Genomic DNA, 19,683 nt, shown 5'->3' with positions numbered 1-19,683 from the left:
CCGGCCAAACGTGAATGCAACAGAAAGGAACTTTTATTACATTTTCTAACGCTTGTCTTTTCTCTCCCATTACTAAATTATTGTTAACAGGTGAGTTTAGATAAGGGTTAGAACATGTAATGGTAACAGGAGAGTTTAGACAAGGGTTGGAACATGCAATGGTAACAGGAGAATTTAGACAGGAGTTAGAACATGTAATGGTAACAGGAGAGTTTAGACAGGAGTTAGAACATGTAATGGTAACATGAGAGTTTAGACAAGGATTAGAACATGTAATGGTAACAGGAAAGTATAGACAAGCGATGGCAAGTATTCATATGGTGTCTCAGTTCATGAGTGCTAGAAATAAAAAAAAATGTCAACGTAAAAGGTTTTTGGAAGTTGATTTTCATGATGACTCCCAAAAAGAAAAAAAAACTATACCACACTTTCAAAAGACACACCAAAAACAAAAAAAGAAAGTCTAAGATAGCCCATAAAAATACCAGATCACATCCCGACAGAAACAGATGAACCATCAATCACGTTCAGGTTTAACATCGTGTTAGAGGAAATTTCAAGCAGTAAGGACTTTGTTAAATTTAATGGCAATCACTAAATAAATCCAAGAAGTTGCATGTAATCCTCCTCCGTTTTCTTCTTTAAAACATGTTATTACATTGATACCAGTCATTTATTACACATTTTTTACGCCTAAAGAAATACCTAATTTTTTTTCAACACCAAATAATTATAAAAAAAATACCACAAAAGTCAATGTATGTTAAGCATTTTCTAGTAACTCTCTGATTTTTGTCTCATATGAATGTTTGTGTTTAAAATGGAGAATAGTAAAGTGTCTGTTGTTAACATTAATCACTGTAATGACCATCGCCTGTGTAAACATTTATATTGTAACAAAGCATTATGTTTTATACATATACAATTTTATTCCCCCTTTGATATGCAGGATTCAGGTTTCGAGTGATGTAAGATGATTTATTGTAATTGTACACGTATGGATTTTACTACGTTTCCTGATATTCATAGTTTTCCTTTCCTGTTTCGACTACCCCGGACTTTTTTTACCCTACCGGTGCACCTGGTCCGAGTTGCTAATTTGCTTTTGTTACTTAGTATGTATTATTTTAGTTACTTTATATTCTTTGTTGTGTATGTCTGTTTTCCATGTCTGGTCTTTGTCCCTGGATTATTTTCTATTGATTATCGCATTCATGCATTCATTTGCGAAACAAATTTTTGGTCGTTCCCTCCGCGGGACTCGAACTCGTACCGCTGTGACGTCTATGGCAACACCGCCTGCACTAAGCGGAGGAAAACCTTTTTCTTTTTTTTTGTTGCCTTTTTGAACTTTCTGCAATATATAACTTAAGGAAAGGAAAAACGTACGCGGATTAAATTGTGTAATTCCGGTTTTAATATTGGATGACATTACATATGAGAATATAACAGGAATGGAAATTATTGGCATAGAAGAAAAAATATCATTAAGAAAGGACAACCTAACCTTTATGAATTAGTATTTAAAATCAAAAGGTACCACCTAAGACTTTTTTACTGCAAAAGACGTTCTTTTTATTTTTATGTGTACGCAAGTGCGTTTTTTTTTTTGCGTATATTAGGCAGCAACTCCTTTGTAAGTTGTCTCTATAATTTCTAGTTCTGTTGATAAATAAATGGAAGCCATTCTCCAAATTTGGGATATTTAATGGAGAGAATATTGTCAATATATATCGATATGTTACATTAAGGTACGCCTCATAAGTGCTATAGTACATAACATAACATACACGTTGACAATATGACACAGAACAAAGCAGGTGACTGCATTTGTACTTCATAATTTATACATAGAAAAAATATATAGTCGGATATCAACATAACTAAACCGTTTAAACAGTTTTGGTTGTTTGACTCATACGTTTTGTTACATATTGTTACCATTTCTATCTTCCTATAATAAACAAAGGTAAAATATACACAAAATCTTGGACAAGGTGATATCGCCTATAGGTTGTGGTTATGACTGTAATCAAGGCATGTTAGAATATACACAAAATCTTCTTGGACAAGATGATATCGCCTATAGATTGTGGTTATGACTGTCATCAGGGCATGTTAGAATATACACTAAATCTTGGACAAGGTGATATCGACTGTCGGTTGTGGTCACGACTGTAATCAAGGCATGTTAGAATATACACAAAATCTTCTTGGACAAGATGATATCGCCCATAGGTTGTGGTTATGACTGTCATCAGGGCATGTTAGAATATACACAATGTCTGGGACAAGGTGAATTCGAGAAGATATTCTGAAATGTTTACAAAGCTATCTGAGTGATAGGAAACAAATGGTTGTTTAAAATTCACCAGCATCGTCAGAAAGCCATTTATCATCAGGTGTGCTTCAAGGTTCAGTACTTGGACCCTCTTATTTGTTGATTTCATTAACCATATAGCTGAAAATCTTAGCTCTTTTTGCAGACTTTCTGCAGATGACACATCATTTAACTGTTCTGATCACGATAGTGAACACATAACAACGGTCATTAGTCGTAATTTTATAAAGGTGACAACAGAATAACTGAACATTTATCCGATTCATAATCAAGTGAAGTTCAAAATAAATTTGGCAAAATAGATATTAAACCACCGAAGCAGCTGGTACCGTAATGGTCCTGACTTGGTACAGGCACTCCAAACTGGTGGGTTAAATGAGTTTTAATGCGGAAAATCTGAGATTATGTTTTTTCTCAAATATCGAAATACCAATGTTCAATTTTTATCTAAATAAGTTGAAATTCCAATCAAATATCATAATAAGCACCTACATGTAGGTATTACATTTACTAGTGATACAAAATGATCCATGCATACCGAAAATATAATAGCTAGTCCTAAAAATCATCACGAAAATTAAAATTCAACTAAATCGTAACAGTTTAGAAAAAAACTACGTTTATTTTATATTCAACCATTATATAAATAAACCCCCTGAAGTATGGGACAACTGTAATGCTTCACTCACTGGAAAATTAGAGCAAATCCGTACGGAGCGGCAAGAATTGTAACCGGGTTACCGGTGTTTATAAAAAATGAAAATATATACATGTATAAAGAAGTAAATCGGCAGAACGTCGAAAACAGAGAAAAGTACAAATGCTCTACAATATCGAACAAAAGCATGCCCCTGAATATTTGTGTAATTTTGTTGCACCTAAGGTACAATCTATTTCCAACTATCCATTGCGAAACGAACGGAGATAACATTTTAATGCCGTATTGTAGAGTGTCCGTTACAATGAAATCTTTCCTTCCAGGTACTATTATGGCAAGCCAAAGTAGACAAAAATCAATATTTTGTAATATGAGAAAATGAATTTTTAATATTACAAAATCCTTTTTTTAATATTAGAAAATGAATTTTTAATATTACAAAATCCTTTTTTTAATATTAGAAAAAAAAAATTAATATTAAAAATTCATTTTGTAATATTACAAATTCCTGATTATGTAATATTATAAAATATCACAAATTTGGTAATATAACAAATTGAATTTGTAATATTAGAAAACGAATTTTGTAATAATAGAAAATGAATTTGTATATTGGAAAATGAATTAGTAATATTAGAAAATCAGTCGCATTTTTTAATATTACAAAAAGATTTTCTAATATTAAAAAATCGCAACTTAATACGGCAAATCCATTTTCTAATATCAGAATATCAATGTCTTATATTAAAAATTTGTTTTAACATTAGAAACTCAATTGAATTTTTAATATTAAAAGTGTTTTGTGATATTAGAAATCTAATTTGTAATATTAGAAAATGATTTTGTAATATTAAAAAATCATTTTTAATGTTAGAAAGCACTTATTTTCTAATATTACATATTCATTTTCTAATATTATAAATTCATTTTTTAATATTAAAAATTCATTTTCTAATATTACAAATTCCTGAATTTTTAATATTAAAAAATGATTTTTTAATATCAAAAAAGTATTTTGTGATATAAGAAATCTAATTTGTATTATTAGAAAATGAATTTGTAATATTAAAAAATCATTTTTTAATATTAGAAAATGCTCATTTTTGTCCACTTTGGCTTGCCATATACTATTAAGGAATGGAACAACCTCGACATTACAATAAGAAAGATTGATTCAATATCCAAATTTAAGTCAGTTTTCAAACGGGCCTAAAAAGCTAAATATACTGTTAAGCCAACTAAGCATCTTTTTTTGAATTATGACCTGCGTCGAGTATATATCATCACAGATCCGCTATGTAGATGTGGTACTAACATGGAAGATGTTGACCACTACCTCTTTCATTGTCCTTTAAACACAGGTAAATATTTCTCACGTGAAATTCATGTTAATCGAGCTTTACATGAAATTCACATGAAATTAACGAGATTTTCACGAGAAATTCACTATATTCATACTTCATGTGAACCATTCACGTGAATTTCATGTGAAGGCTCGATTCACCCGAATTTCACGTGAACTCTGTCATAAAGTTTATTAGCTCAATTCAGGTGAAAATCATGTGAAATAATTTTGCCGGTGTATATAGCCCAAAGACAAACTTTGTGTCATAATTTAAGGTGGATATGTGATACTAATCCACTTAACGCAAACACTTTACTATCTGGAATCCCCGAATTAACATATGGAGAAAACATTTGTATTTTTCAGCAGGTTTTTCAGTATATAAAGGGTCAAAAAGATTTCTTGTTGCATGATTTGTAAATGAGGCCGATATTTTTTGTGTTTTTCTGTGTTAAAGATCGTCACACCACCTTCCCCAAACTGAATGTCTCTCTAGTTAACTTTTAGTTACACTCATTATAGTAATGTACAGTTAATATATTTTAAAGCGTGCTCTCTTATCTTATATGTATATGTAAATATTGTTTATAGGAGAGGACATATAAGTATGATTTACTTTTGTCCAATTCATTTTGTTTTTTTAGCAAATAACATATATTTAAACTAATAACTTTGACAGGGAAACATAAATTCCCAAGTTGACCCTACATATAGTAATGACTGAAAACTATAACTACTTTTAATATGAACTCAACAAGATAAAAGAATAACATGTACACATATATAAATATTGATGTCTAGACTTGAAATACATGTATGATATATGGTGTATCTTTATATTGTTAGCAAGTGTTTTAGTTATCTATGAAAAACAAGCTATTAAAGAAGTAAGAAAATAGTAACCATAGTGATGATACATTTCAGAATGATACAGAGTAAACAAAGTGCTGTGACAGTCTGAGGTAATAAGACATAGGGAATTACTGTAATAGGTAATAATTCTGAAGGATAAGGTACAAGGTCAGAGACAGAGGTATGAACATATGTCATATAACATTTGTGACCACAGGTCCCGATATGCAATTGGTTTTACATTATTAGCTAATTACTAATTTAAAAAATTCGATAGAAAATAAATACAAAAGATTCTACAGAAGAGTGAGGTTAGTTGTACAAATGTATAGGAGAAGAATACTGAACCAAGTAAGTACTGATAGGTTGTATACATAAATGAAATGATCCGTGCTTTAGAGGGGCAGAGAAGTTACGAAATCTATACAAAATTACAGCAGTTTTAATGCAGACAGAAAATATCAAAGCGAGTCCAGTATGGCAAGATATAAAATTCTGTAGAACCTTAAAAGCTAGCCTTTTTCTGCTTATCAGTTATGTCGCAGTCAATTTGTCTGATAATTTTAGTATCAAAGTAGTAGCCTTTGATAGAAATATCTGGCAGTCAGTACGAAGTAAATTTGGAAGCGTTCAGCTCAGAACACTGGCTTTAACTTGCACTGAAAGACAAGTTTTTATTAGCCTCAATATGAAGTTAGAGTAAACAAAGTTTAACAGATCCAACTATAAATCAATACAGAATATAATAGCATTATAATACAAAAAGTGACGGAAGACAACCATGAACAAGTTATAAACTTAGTACAGGTGTATTAACATGACTAACAAATAATTGTGTATTATAATTTTTAGTGAATGAGAAAATTATTTATAATAAGACCAAGTCTTGTATCAGATTTCAAATTGATGGATGTATAAAGGAAATATTTTCCCCGTAAAACTGTATTGATAAATGTAGGTGGAAAACTTTACCTCTAAATGATTATCAGATCCGAAAAAAATGATCTCTTCTAAGAACCCTTTGTTCATCCCATACACACTACTGAAGTCAGGGGTTGATTTTGGAGGTCACGACAGGAACCATTTGAGGAATTATGGGGGGAAATGACACATCAGCCCTGGTTGAAATTCTTATCCTGTGTCAATCAGAATTTCAAGTTCTTTCAAAACTTGAATGACTCGTTCATATTTGTCCCAATTGTAAAGCATCAAAACTCTGTAGTTGTATCACGCTGTGTTATTTATGAGTATGAAATGATATCATATAAAGAAATCCTATTGACTAGTTTTAAAAATAATCTCCAAATAAGGAAAATTCTACAATGCATATAAAATCGTGTAAGAAAATCTTCAATATTTGGGCTCTGCTTTCTTGAAATCAAGTGCTATAACATGGTCTATCTAAATTTTACTAGAAGTGATTTTGAATAAATATTTTCAGGCTTTTACATCTTACATGTGATGAAATAATATGAAGTAAAGACATCGTTTGAATTTTTCTGATATGTTACACAAGTAGTAACTGTACCAATCAGTTGTAACATTTTATGAATAAGTTCGCTTTAAGACTTTTATTGTCATACCTTATCCCAGGCAATAAACCTTTGCCACTTCTACATGTATAGTCAAAATACTTTACATGTCAAGTAAGGTAATATTGGATTTTATTCGTAATTGATTTTAACACGAGGGTTAAGTTTGCCTTCTGTTCATGGCGGAGACCCTCTTTGTCCAGTCTTGTTTCTCGAGATCGAACCATGCTTTCAGTAATTTTGCGATGACTGCATACTTTCATTTTTGCTGGCTACAAACGGACCTCCAAACAGCATTACTAAGGGTTTGTTTTAGAAACGGTGCTACATATCTCACAACACAACTGACATTTTTTGCATCATTGTTTAGTTAGTATGATTGACAGTTTTATGTTACCTGCTTCGTTTTATTAATATCGGGTGGGTAAATGTTAAACCTTGTCACTTCGACATTCATTGTTTTCACAAATATACCAAATAAAGTAAAACATGTGTAAATGGTGTAAATTGTTGACTTACATGCGTCTGTTGTTTGTGGTGGACACCCAACCTGTTCATCTGAGGCAGCACTACATAAACACTGACATGTTATTGTTTTATCTCCTTCTGCGAAATGAACTAGTAGTCCAACACCAACAGCAGTCACAACTGCAAGGAAAGTCAAAATAAACGCTGTAGAAAATTTCAGTGTAAACCTATCATTGTTTTTGCCCTCGAGGGCATATGCATTTCCACTATTGGTCATATCAAAAGTCTCAGTGGATGAAAACATATTCGATTATGTGCATATACATCTCACGGATTTTATATGTATGAAATACCAGATGAAGTACCAGGATAATTTAATTTATGGTTTGGCTGCTTTATTATGGGTTTTAAGAGACAATCAAGATAAGGTTATAAAATCTCAATTATACTAGACACATGCTCTTGAAGTTTTATTATTTGAATTTCAGTTATTCAAATTTATTATATAGGACAGAAAACGAGAAAGTACCTTGTTCAAGGACAACTTTCTTATCCTGACAATAATGGCGTCTGAAAGGAAATACTCAGAACATTCAACAAAGGTCAACAAAATTTGGATGTCAAATCATAAAAAAAATCATATACATGTATGTTAAAAAAACTATCCGCACTTCTTGCCTGTCTTGTAATCACACAATGACAGAAAATATGTAACATCTCATTTTACATTTCTTTTATACCCATATTTTTAAAAAAGGTGTAGATTAGACCTTTCAAGTTACATGTATAAACAGATGCTGCAGGTTATGTCAGGCTATGGGGCGCCGAATGGGACATGATCTTTTTGTAATCAAAATCAATTTTGTGTACACAAAATTGAATTCCATCATAACAAAATTATTTTTGTCGTATATAATTATGTTACACCGACTTGTTTTATGATCATTTCATTTTTTAATGAGGAAATTCATTTTTTTTTAGACAAAATTCAATTTTGTGTCACAAAAGTCAATTCTATGTCACAAAAGTCAATTCTGTCTCACAGAAATCAATTTTGTGAGACAAAATTCAGTTTTGAGTCACAAAAGTCAATTTTGTATGCAAGTTAGTTTACAGAATCCTTTGGATATGCAAATGATTTCTCTCTCATTACGATTTTTGTAAGACGGCCTCTCATTGGATATTATAACCGCGGGTCTCGCAGGTTTCCGATTATTTCGAGGAAGGGAATATCATATGGCTGATGCGCTATTCTGCAAAGGTAATACTTCATTTTACAGTACTTACTTTTGGTAGAATAGATTAGGGCCGGATTCGGGCGCAGGGTGGCGGGCGTGTCCCCTCTAAAATTTACAAAGCATGGGTTGTCAGGGATAGATTTAGGCGGTTTTAGGTTGAAACTTTAATTTCTCGTTAATTTGACCACAAAAGATATCTACATTGCACTCAGTCTAGAATAATATTTCAAAAGTTTAACCTCAAAAACGTTTTCGCATCGCTCCGTCGGCGAAATTTTAACTATGTTCCCCCCTAATCTAAAATCCTGGATCCGCCCATGTAGCTCATCGTCCATATGATATGTCCACGTTCGAAGTAATCGGAAACCTGCGTCTGCAAGATCCGTGGTTACTATATCCAATGAGAGACCTTCCTACAACATCATAATTCTGTAAACCAATTTCCATACAAAATAGACTTTTGTATCACAAAATTGAAAATTTGTAGTTTGTTAAAAAATTTGTTTTATCTGAACTCATTTTTGTGGAACAAAATTCACTTTTGTCTGTACAAAATTGAATTTTGAATACAAAACCCCAAGTCTCCCATTCGGCGCCCCGTACAGGCAGTCTCAACGGAGAATTTGTGAAGTCATAAAAATCGACTATATACTAAAGCAAAACTATTAGGAATTAAAAACAAAATTCTGACATGGGAGTGTCACGTGCTGTTTTACTGTCTTAACGATGTACTCAGTGACATGGAATTACAACAGGGTAAAAATTGTTTCTGAATTATCAACTGATTCGTCTGTATCATTGTGTCATCCAGTGTCATAGAGATCTGCGTCAAAAATATGTAAGGTGTATTAAGAGGCTGTCTTTGAGAAAACCATGCAAAAACTCATTTTTTGTCCAAAAGTCATTTTTGCATTGACTGAAAGTTTTTGTTGGGGTTGGAAGGTAGTAAGTTAAGATTCCTAAAAATGCAAATTATTCTTGTCAAACATTGTTCTATTTATTATAGCAGTCATTTTTAAGTATTTACATATATTTTTTGATTTTACGCCATTTTTCATCATTAAATTTGGACTGTTAAAGTGTTAGAATGTTAAATACATAATAATTATGAAACAGTGTAAGAACAACACTCCTTTAAGTTTAAGAATTCAGTTTTATAGCTTATTTTGAAAATTGGCTCGATGCCAAGTAAATGAATATTGTTGGGGTTTTTCTTCTGTTTTGACATGGTTAACTTGGAACCATGCCATAGCCGAAGTAACGCTTAAAATTAACTATAATATAATGATTACTTTTAAAATATCAGTGTTGCTTTAAATCACCTATTTGTAAGATGTCGAACTGGGATTTTTACATTTTCATAACTGTCTATGCACTTGAAAAAGAGGTAATTTTCGTAAAAAATTGAAATTTGTTGAGCAGTTTTTTCATATGTTATTAGCCCGAATTTCCTCTGACCCTGCAACCCTCCCCTTTTTATTTGGGTATTGATATGTCGGGTTGGGGTCAGAACGATGTGCCATACATGATACAAAAAGTTGGAGATTCAGCGATACCGCAGAGTACCGCCCTAACGCTTCTAACGACTTTCAGGTTGAAATCGTGTAGATGATGCATACCTATACTCGGCGTCACATAAATAACATACTGGTAAAATTTGAATAAAAATATTTTCTTCGACTTTATTGACACCAACCGTCGTTTAAATTGTCTTAAATGACTTGCTCATTCGTTTAGCCAAACAGCTTCTCAAAAACAAGTCGCTTATTAGCTTAAATCATGCGTAACAAATCCTTACGGGAAAATCCCATACTAATATCCGCCATGTTGGTTTTTACGGGACGATTTGTTTACAAACGAAGTGCGTAAGTTCCCGTCGAACTCCGGTGACAATCGTCTGCTTGATCAACTTCTCGGTATTATACGTTGTTCGCGTAAAATAAATCCGAGATATCCGAAATAACGCCGAATTGCATTCTGGGTTCTTCGGTTTTTGGACAAACCATTTAAACGTAAACAACATCTCCTAGCAACCCGATCACTGTAAACATGGCCGACTTTTTACAATGTAAATATTGCCACCTAGAATTAAAATCTGACCGGAATTTAACGATTCAATGTTTAGGGAGAAGCCGTTTGGCTAAACGAATGAGCAAGTCATTTAAGACAATTTAAACGACGGTAGGTGTCAATAAAGTCGTAGAAAATATTTTTATTCAAATTTTAACAGTATGTTATTTATGTGACGCCGACTATAGTTCGATTCAGGATTCATTTTTCTTTATGCTGATGTAAGTTTTATGGACTTTTTGTCATCAAATGTCGGTAAAACGAAGTTTGAAAGCCTTAACCTAGGGTCAGCAGCCATTTACTTTCGATTTCCCACTTTGCGTGACGCAAGCGAAATTTGGTCGTATGCGATTCCGTCATAAACAGATGGTCACGTGAGATCAACAAACACCGCCTACTTTGTGTATCTAACAACGTGTGTATTGGAACAACATTGAGTCGATAATTCTGAATTGGGACACTGAGTAGATTTGGAATCGAGATGGAAACGAAAGAGATCGTCGACAATTTGATGGACACATATTTCAATGTAACTTTTAACAAAAGTTTTAATAAGTTTCACTTAATTTTTCATTATTCATATCCCTTGTCCTCTTATCTTTGTAATTCAGTTCCCGCAATTTCATCCCCGACAATTGATCCAAATTATGCAACATGAATTTTTTTTTCGAAAAAGCGATACCGTCAAAATGGTGGCTGAAGTCTTTATAATTTTTATTCCATTAGCGCAATCCTAGTATATTGTGACATATATCTTATCAGAAACTAAGGAACCATAAGATTTTTCATATGAAATTTAGAAAGGCATAACCAAAAATGAATAGGATGGTATATGTATTTGTCATTTAGTTAAAAATAATTTTGATTTTTTTCTTCTGTTTAACCATGAACAAATCCTCTGAACCTGCGACCCTCTTTCTTATTCGAATATCCCAACCCAAACATATTCATAACTAATTTTCTAATTGAATAAGGGAGAGTTACAGGATCAGAGGAAATTCGGATGGTCTTTAGCTAACACTGTTAGTTACGCAAAGTTGGAAAGTAAATGGCTGCTGACCCTGAGTTAAGGCTTTCAAACTTCTTTTTTGCCGAGAACTGATGACAAAAAAGTCGATAAAACTTACATCAGCATCAAGAAAAAATGAATCCCGAATCGAACTAGGTATGCATCATCTATCATCATTTCAACCATGTAAAGGGCGGTACTCCGCGGTATCGCTGAATTTCCAACTTTTTGAATGGCACATCGCTCTGAACCCAACCCGACATATCAATATTCAATTAAAAAAGAGGAGGGTTGCAGGGTCAGAGGAAACTCTGACTAATATGTTATATATGCCATATGCCAATCTTCATACAATTTATACATTAAAGGCAGTCACCTAAAAGATTGAAATAAGAAAACTCTGAATTGCATTTAAACACAAATAGGAAAACAATATGTTATATAAAAGCAATATTTGGGACGAGATTACTTTGGTCCGATTTGGCCAATTAAAAAATTAAATTTTCCCATCCCCTGCATAATGTTCCCTCTTTGTTTGGTACCAGTATCGTGGTACCAGTATCGTATTGCATATCCCTGAGCAGGTGTACGTCAAAACATGGATGCTATAAAAATATAGTGCATTTTCTTTTTGCCTCTCTACAAACTAATATTTTGTCAAAAGATATGAACAATGACTTATAAAATAGAGCAAACATCACACTGTAAGATGAAGAACTTTTTAAAAAGAAAATCTATCATAATATCATAAAAATGTTCCACTGAAAAGGTTGGTTTGGTGAGTACAAAACGAAAGTGAAAGTAGGGAAAATGGCTATTTATAGTTCGAGACTACTTTTCTGTCCGATCTTCGTGGACTCACCCTATTTTCTTTGCGGGAAATTATTTTTTCACATGTCCTTAGAAATGCTACATAAGTGAAAGTTTTATTGAATCAATTTACATATTTTTTAAAAAATCCTAAAAATATGCACTTCACTATAGAAGTCTATGGGAAAATCAATACGATACTGAGACCTAGTAAGCCAGTTTTTCAAGTAAAGTTGGATATCCAGCAAGTGGTCTTTACCAGCTGAAAAAGTAGTACCCCAATGCAGGTAACACTTTTAAGATGAATTAGCCAACTTTTGAACCTGATTTTTTATGGTAGCTCTGTTTTTTTTGCATTTATGGTTAATCTTTACCAAATTTGGAAATGCATTTTGTTTTCATGAATTTGTATAATATCAGTTCAATAAAATTATTATCTTGACTGTTTATGATGAGCATATCTATATTCATGTAACCTAAAGCAAGTAATACTCCTGCATAAAGGATAGTTTTCAAGTTACAACACATTTTAAGTATGTGGTTAGGACTTGAAAATAGTCATTTTCCATACATTGCCTCTTATATATGAAAAAATGAATATTTTTTTTATTTTTTGTCTTTCTTTCAAATAAATAGCTAAAATGAGTTGCCATATAACTGTGTGGTTGATTTAAACAGAGAAATGTCACAAAAGTCAACAGCCAATTTTTGAGTGGACTTTTTTTAGTGGTTCAAATGGACAGATTCTAATGCGGCAAGAAAAATAAAGGTGTTTTTTCATATAAAAACTGAATTTTTTCAAAAAGTATCTAAAGCAGACAGTTGTTATTATAATATTTATACCAATAAACTATTTTTCTTGCATCATAGCTATCTGTTTTAAAGAAAAAGTCCTTTTCCTGTCATATTGAGGTCCTTTTTATCTGCCTGGGGTACCAAAATGGCTTAAAATCTGTATTTTCTGCATATGAAAAGCTATATTTTTTTAAAACTATGATATTGGTATAATTTTTTTTGGATTTATTATAATTGAAATGACCGTATCTATAGTTTAAAACAGTTGGTTGTACCAGTCATTATACTTTACTTTAAACAAGAGGCTCCCTTGAGTTAAAGACAAAAACGGAGGTTCGAATATTAATATTTCCATATATGGAAGTCACAAGTGGGGATTAAATAATGATTTGGAACTCATAGTACAGCTCATGTATCTACCATGTCAGAATAAACCACAAATTTGCTTAGTTTGACTAATGCAGCAGCTTTTTATCAAAAGTAATATTTTCTGGCTAACACTGAGATATTAGTCTCATGCCTGGAATAGGGTACCTATATAAAAATTTTAATAGAAAACTCATGTTTATAGCAGGGCAATGATGTTCTGAATTTTCAGTATGAAAATGAATACTCTAGCAGAAAAACAACAACTTTTATGATTATATTGAAATGTTTATTAGTAATAGGTACCAGTATCGTATTGCATATCCCTGAGCAGGTGTACGTCAAAACATGGATGCTATAAAAATATAGTGCATTTTCTTTTTGCCTCTCTACAAACTAATATTTTGTCAAAAGATATGAACAATGACTTATAAAATAGAGCAAACATCACACTGTAAGATGAAGAACTTTTTAAAAAGAAAATCTATCATAATATCATAAAAATGTTCCACTGAAAAGGTTGGTTTGGTGAGTACAAAACGAAAGTGAAAGTAGGGAAAATGGCTATTTATAGTTCGAGACTACTTTTCTGTCCGATCTTCGTGGACTCACCCTATTTTCTTTGCGGGAAATTATTTTTTCACATGTCCTTAGAAATGCTACATAAGTGAAAGTTTTATTGAATCAATTTACATATTTTTTAAAAAATCCTAAAAATATGCACTTCACTATAGAAGTCTATGGGAAAATCAATACGATACTGAGACCTAGTAAGCCAGTTTTTCAAGTAAAGTTGGATATCCAGCAAGTGGTCTTTACCAGCTGAAAAAGTAGTACCCCAATGCAGGTAACACTTTTAAGATGAATTAGCCAACTTTTGAACCTGATTTTTTATGGTAGCTCTGTTTTTTTTGCATTTATGGTTAATCTTTACCAAATTTGGAAATGCATTTTGTTTTCATGAATTTGTATAATATCAGTTCAATAAAATTATTATCTTGACTGTTTATGATGAGCATATCTATATTCATGTAACCTAAAGCAAGTAATACTCCTGCATAAAGGATAGTTTTCAAGTTACAACACATTTTAAGTATGTGGTTAGGACTTGAAAATAGTCATTTTCCATACATTGCCTCTTATATATGAAAAAATGAATATTTTTTTTATTTTTTGTCTTTCTTTCAAATAAATAGCTAAAATGAGTTGCCATATAACTGTGTGGTTGATTTAAACACAGAAATGTCACAAAAGTCAACAGCCAATTTTTGAGTGGACTTTTTTTAGTGGTTCAAATGGACAGATTCTAATGCGGCAAGAAAAATAAAGGTGTTTTTTCATATAAAAACTGAATTTTTTCAAAAAGTATCTAAAGCAGACAGTTGTTATTATAATATTTATACCAATAAACTATTTTTCTTGCATCATAGCTATCTGTTTTAAAGAAAAAGTCCTTTTCCTGTCATATTGAGGTCCTTTTTATCTGCCTGGGGTACCAAAATGGCTTAAAATCTGTATTTTCTGCATATGAAAAGCTATATTTTTTTAAAACTATGATATTGGTATAATTTTTTTTGGATTTATTATAATTGAAATGACCGTATCTATAGTTTAAAACAGTTGGTTGTACCAGTCATTATACTTTACTTTAAACAAGAGGCTCCCTTGAGTTAAAGACAAAAACGGAGGTTCGAATATTAATATTTCCATATATGGAAGTCACAAGTGGGGATTAAATAATGATTTGGAACTCATAGTACAGCTCATGTATCTACCATGTCAGAATAAACCACAAATTTGCTTAGTTTGACTAATGCAGCAGCTTTTTATCAAAAGTAATATTTTCTGGCTAACACTGAGATATTAGTCTCATGCCTGGAATAGGGTACCTATATAAAAATTTTAATAGAAAACTCATGTTTATAGCAGGGCAATGATGTTCTGAATTTTCAGTATGAAAATGAATACTCTAGCAGAAAAACAACAACTTTTATGATTATATTGAAATGTTTATTAGTAATAGGTACCAGTATCGTATTGCATATCCCTGAGCAGGTGTACGTCAAAACATGGATGCTATAAAAATATAGTGCATTTTCTTTTTGCCTCTCTACAAACTAATATTTTGTCAAAAGATATGAACAATGACTTATAAAATAGAGCAAACATCACACTGTAAGATGAAGAACTTTTTAAAAAGAAAATCTATCATAATATCATAAAAATGTTCCACTGAAAAGGTTGGTTTGGTGAGTACAAAACGAAAGTGAAAGTAGGGAAAATGGCTATTTATAGTTCGAGACTACTTTTCTGTCCGATCTTCGTGGACTCACCCTATTTTCTTTGCGGGAAATTATTTTTTCACATGTCCTTAGAAATGCTACATAAGTGAAAGTTTTATTGAATCAATTTACATATTTTTTAAAAAATCCTAAAAATATGCACTTCACTATAGAAGTCTATGGGAAAATCAATACGATACTGAGACCTAGTAAGCCAGTTTTTCAAGTAAAGTTGGATATCCAGCAAGTGGTCTTTACCAGCTGAAAAAGTAGTACCCCAATGCAGGTAACACTTTTAAGATGAATTAGCCAACTTTTGAACCTGATTTTTTATGGTAGCTCTGTTTTTTTTGCATTTATGGTTAATCTTTACCAAATTTGGAAATGCATTTTGTTTTCATGAATTTGTATAATATCAGTTCAATAAAATTATTATCTTGACTGTTTATGATGAGCATATCTATATTCATGTAACCTAAAGCAAGTAATACTCCTGCATAAAGGATAGTTTTCAAGTTACAACACATTTTAAGTATGTGGTTAGGACTTGAAAATAGTCATTTTCCATACATTGCCTCTTATATATGAAAAAATGAATATTTTTTTTATTTTTTGTCTTTCTTTCAAATAAATAGCTAAAATGAGTTGCCATATAACTGTGTGGTTGATTTAAACACAGAAATGTCACAAAAGTCAACAGCCAATTTTTGAGTGGACTTTTTTTAGTGGTTCAAATGGACAGATTCTAATGCGGCAAGAAAAATAAAGGTGTTTTTTCATATAAAAACTGAATTTTTTCAAAAAGTATCTAAAGCAGACAGTTGTTATTATAATATTTATACCAATAAACTATTTTTCTTGCATCATAGCTATCTGTTTTAAAGAAAAAGTCCTTTTCCTGTCATATTGAGGTCCTTTTGTATCTGCCTGGGGTACCAAAATGGCTTAAAATCTGTATTTTCTGCATATGAAAAGCTATATTTTTTTAAAACTATGATATTGGTATAATTTTTTTTTGGATTTATTATAATTGAAATGACCATATCTATAGTTTAAAACAGTTGGTTGTACCAGTCATTATACTTTACTTTAAACAAGAGGCTCCCTTGAGTTAAAGACAAAAACGGAGGTTCGAATATTAATATTTCCATATATGGAAGTCACAAGTGGGGATTAAATAATGATTTGGAACTCATAGTACAGCTCATGTATCTACCATGTCAGAATAAACCACAAATTTGCTTAGTTTGACTAATGCAGCAGCTTTTTATCAAAAGTAATATTTTCTGGCTAACACTGAGATATTAGTCTCATGCCTGGAATAGGGTACCTATATAAAAATTTTAATAGAAAACTCATGTTTATAGCAGGGCAATGATGTTCTGAATTTTCAGTATGAAAATGAATACTCTAGCAGAAAAACAACAACTTTTATGATTATATTGAAATGTTTATTAGTAATAGGTACCAGTATCGTATTGCATATCCCTGAGCAGGTGTACGTCAAAACATGGATGCTATAAAAATATAGTGCATTTTCTTTTTGCCTCTCTACAAACTAATATTTTGTCAAAAGATATGAACAATGACTTATAAAATAGAGCAAACATCACACTGTAAGATGAAGAACTTTTTAAAAAGAAAATCTATCATAATATCATAAAAATGTTCCACTGAAAAGGTTGGTTTGGTGAGTACAAAACGAAAGTGAAAGTAGGGAAAATGGCTATTTATAGTTCGAGACTACTTTTCTGTCCGATCTTCGTGGACTCACCCTATTTTCTTTGCGGGAAATTATTTTTTCACATGTCCTTAGAAATGCTACATAAGTGAAAGTTTTATTGAATCAATTTACATATTTTTTAAAAAATCCTAAAAATATGCACTTCACTATAGAAGTCTATGGGAAAATCAATACGATACTGAGACCTAGTAAGCCAGTTTTTCAAGTAAAGTTGGATATCCAGCAAGTGGTCTTTACCAGCTGAAAAAGTAGTACCCCAATGCAGGTAACACTTTTAAGATGAATTAGCCAACTTTTGAACCTGATTTTTTATGGTAGCTCTGTTTTTTTTGCATTTATGGTTAATCTTTACCAAATTTGGAAATGCATTTTGTTTTCATGAATTTGTATAATATCAGTTCAATAAAATTATTATCTTGACTGTTTATGATGAGCATATCTATATTCATGTAACCTAAAGCAAGTAATACTCCTGCATAAAGGATAGTTTTCAAGTTACAACACATTTTAAGTATGTGGTTAGGACTTGAAAATAGTCATTTTCCATACATTGCCTCTTATATATGAAAAAATGAATATTTTTTTTATTTTTTGTCTTTCTTTCAAATAAATAGCTAAAATGAGTTGCCATATAACTGTGTGGTTGATTTAAACAGAGAAATGTCACAAAAGTCAACAGCCAATTTTTGAGTGGACTTTTTTTAGTGGTTCAAATGGACAGATTCTAATGCGGCAAGAAAAATAAAGGTGTTTTTTCATATAAAAACTGAATTTTTTCAAAAAGTATCTAAAGCAGACAGTTGTTATTATAATATTTATACCAATAAACTATTTTTCTTGCATCATAGCTATCTGTTTTAAAGAAAAAGTCCTTTTCCTGTCATATTGAGGTCCTTTTTATCTGCCTGGGGTACCAAAATGGCTTAAAATCTGTATTTTCTGCATATGAAAAGCTATATTTTTTTAAAACTATGATATTGGTATAATTTTTTTTGGATTTATTATAATTGAAATGACCGTATCTATAGTTTAAAACAGTTGGTTGTACCAGTCATTATACTTTACTTTAAACAAGAGGCTCCCTTGAGTTAAAGACAAAAACGGAGGTTCGAATATTAATATTTCCATATATGGAAGTCACAAGTGGGGATTAAATAATGATTTGGAACTCATAGTACAGCTCATGTATCTACCATGTCAGAATAAACCACAAATTTGCTTAGTTTGACTAATGCAGCAGCTTTTTATCAAAAGTAATATTTTCTGGCTAACACTGAGATATTAGTCTCATGCCTGGAATAGGGTACCTATATAAAAATTTTAATAGAAAACTCATGTTTATAGCAGGGCAATGATGTTCTGAATTTTCAGTATGAAAATGAATACTCTAGCAGAAAAACAACAACTTTTATGATTATATTGAAATGTTTATTAGTAATAGGTACCAGTATCGTATTGCATATCCCTGAGCAGGTGTACGTCAAAACATGGATGCTATAAAAATATAGTGCATTTTCTTTTTGCCTCTCTACAAACTAATATTTTGTCAAAAGATATGAACAATGACTTATAAAATAGAGCAAACATCACACTGTAAGATGAAGAACTTTTTAAAAAGAAAATCTATCATAATATCATAAAAATGTTCCACTGAAAAGGTTGGTTTGGTGAGTACAAAACGAAAGTGAAAGTAGGGAAAATGGCTATTTATAGTTCGAGACTACTTTTCTGTCCGATCTTCGTGGACTCACCCTATTTTCTTTGCGGGAAATTATTTTTTCACATGTCCTTAGAAATGCTACATAAGTGAAAGTTTTATTGAATCAATTTACATATTTTTTAAAAAATCCTAAAAATATGCACTTCACTATAGAAGTCTATGGGAAAATCAATACGATACTGAGACCTAGTAAGCCAGTTTTTCAAGTAAAGTTGGATATCCAGCAAGTGGTCTTTACCAGCTGAAAAAGTAGTACCCCAATGCAGGTAACACTTTTAAGATGAATTAGCCAACTTTTGAACCTGATTTTTTATGGTAGCTCTGTTTTTTTTGCATTTATGGTTAATCTTTACCAAATTTGGAAATGCATTTTGTTTTCATGAATTTGTATAATATCAGTTCAATAAAATTATTATCTTGACTGTTTATGATGAGCATATCTATATTCATGTA

The 19,683-nt window shown here is 31.5% G+C and overlaps 1 protein-coding gene across 3 annotated transcripts in view; it reads right to left on the bottom strand.

Moving 5' to 3' along the window:
• The window catches only part of LOC148605558 (aminopeptidase N-like), a 61,057-nt gene extending 53,520 nt beyond the window's left edge, over window positions 1-7,537 (bottom strand). For all 3 annotated transcript variants that reach the window (XM_088548622.1, XM_088548623.1, XM_088548624.1), the window contains exon 1: window positions 7,248-7,537. In XM_088548622.1, the coding sequence (XP_088404748.1) occupies window positions 7,248-7,500 (253 nt within the window). In that variant the 5' untranslated portion in view covers window positions 7,501-7,537. The remainder of the gene's footprint in view (window positions 1-7,247) is intronic.
• Window positions 7,538-19,683: the final 12,146 nt, after the last annotated feature.

Source organism: Perna viridis, chromosome 10 (genome assembly GCF_037379345.1).
Source record: "Perna viridis isolate PV_CMFRI_1.1 ecotype Kerala chromosome 10, ASM3737934v1, whole genome shotgun sequence".
Lineage (NCBI taxonomy): Eukaryota > Metazoa > Mollusca > Bivalvia > Mytilida > Mytilidae > Perna > Perna viridis.
The sequence above is the reverse complement of the archived record's forward strand: the minus strand, read 5'-3'. Positions and strand labels throughout refer to the sequence as shown.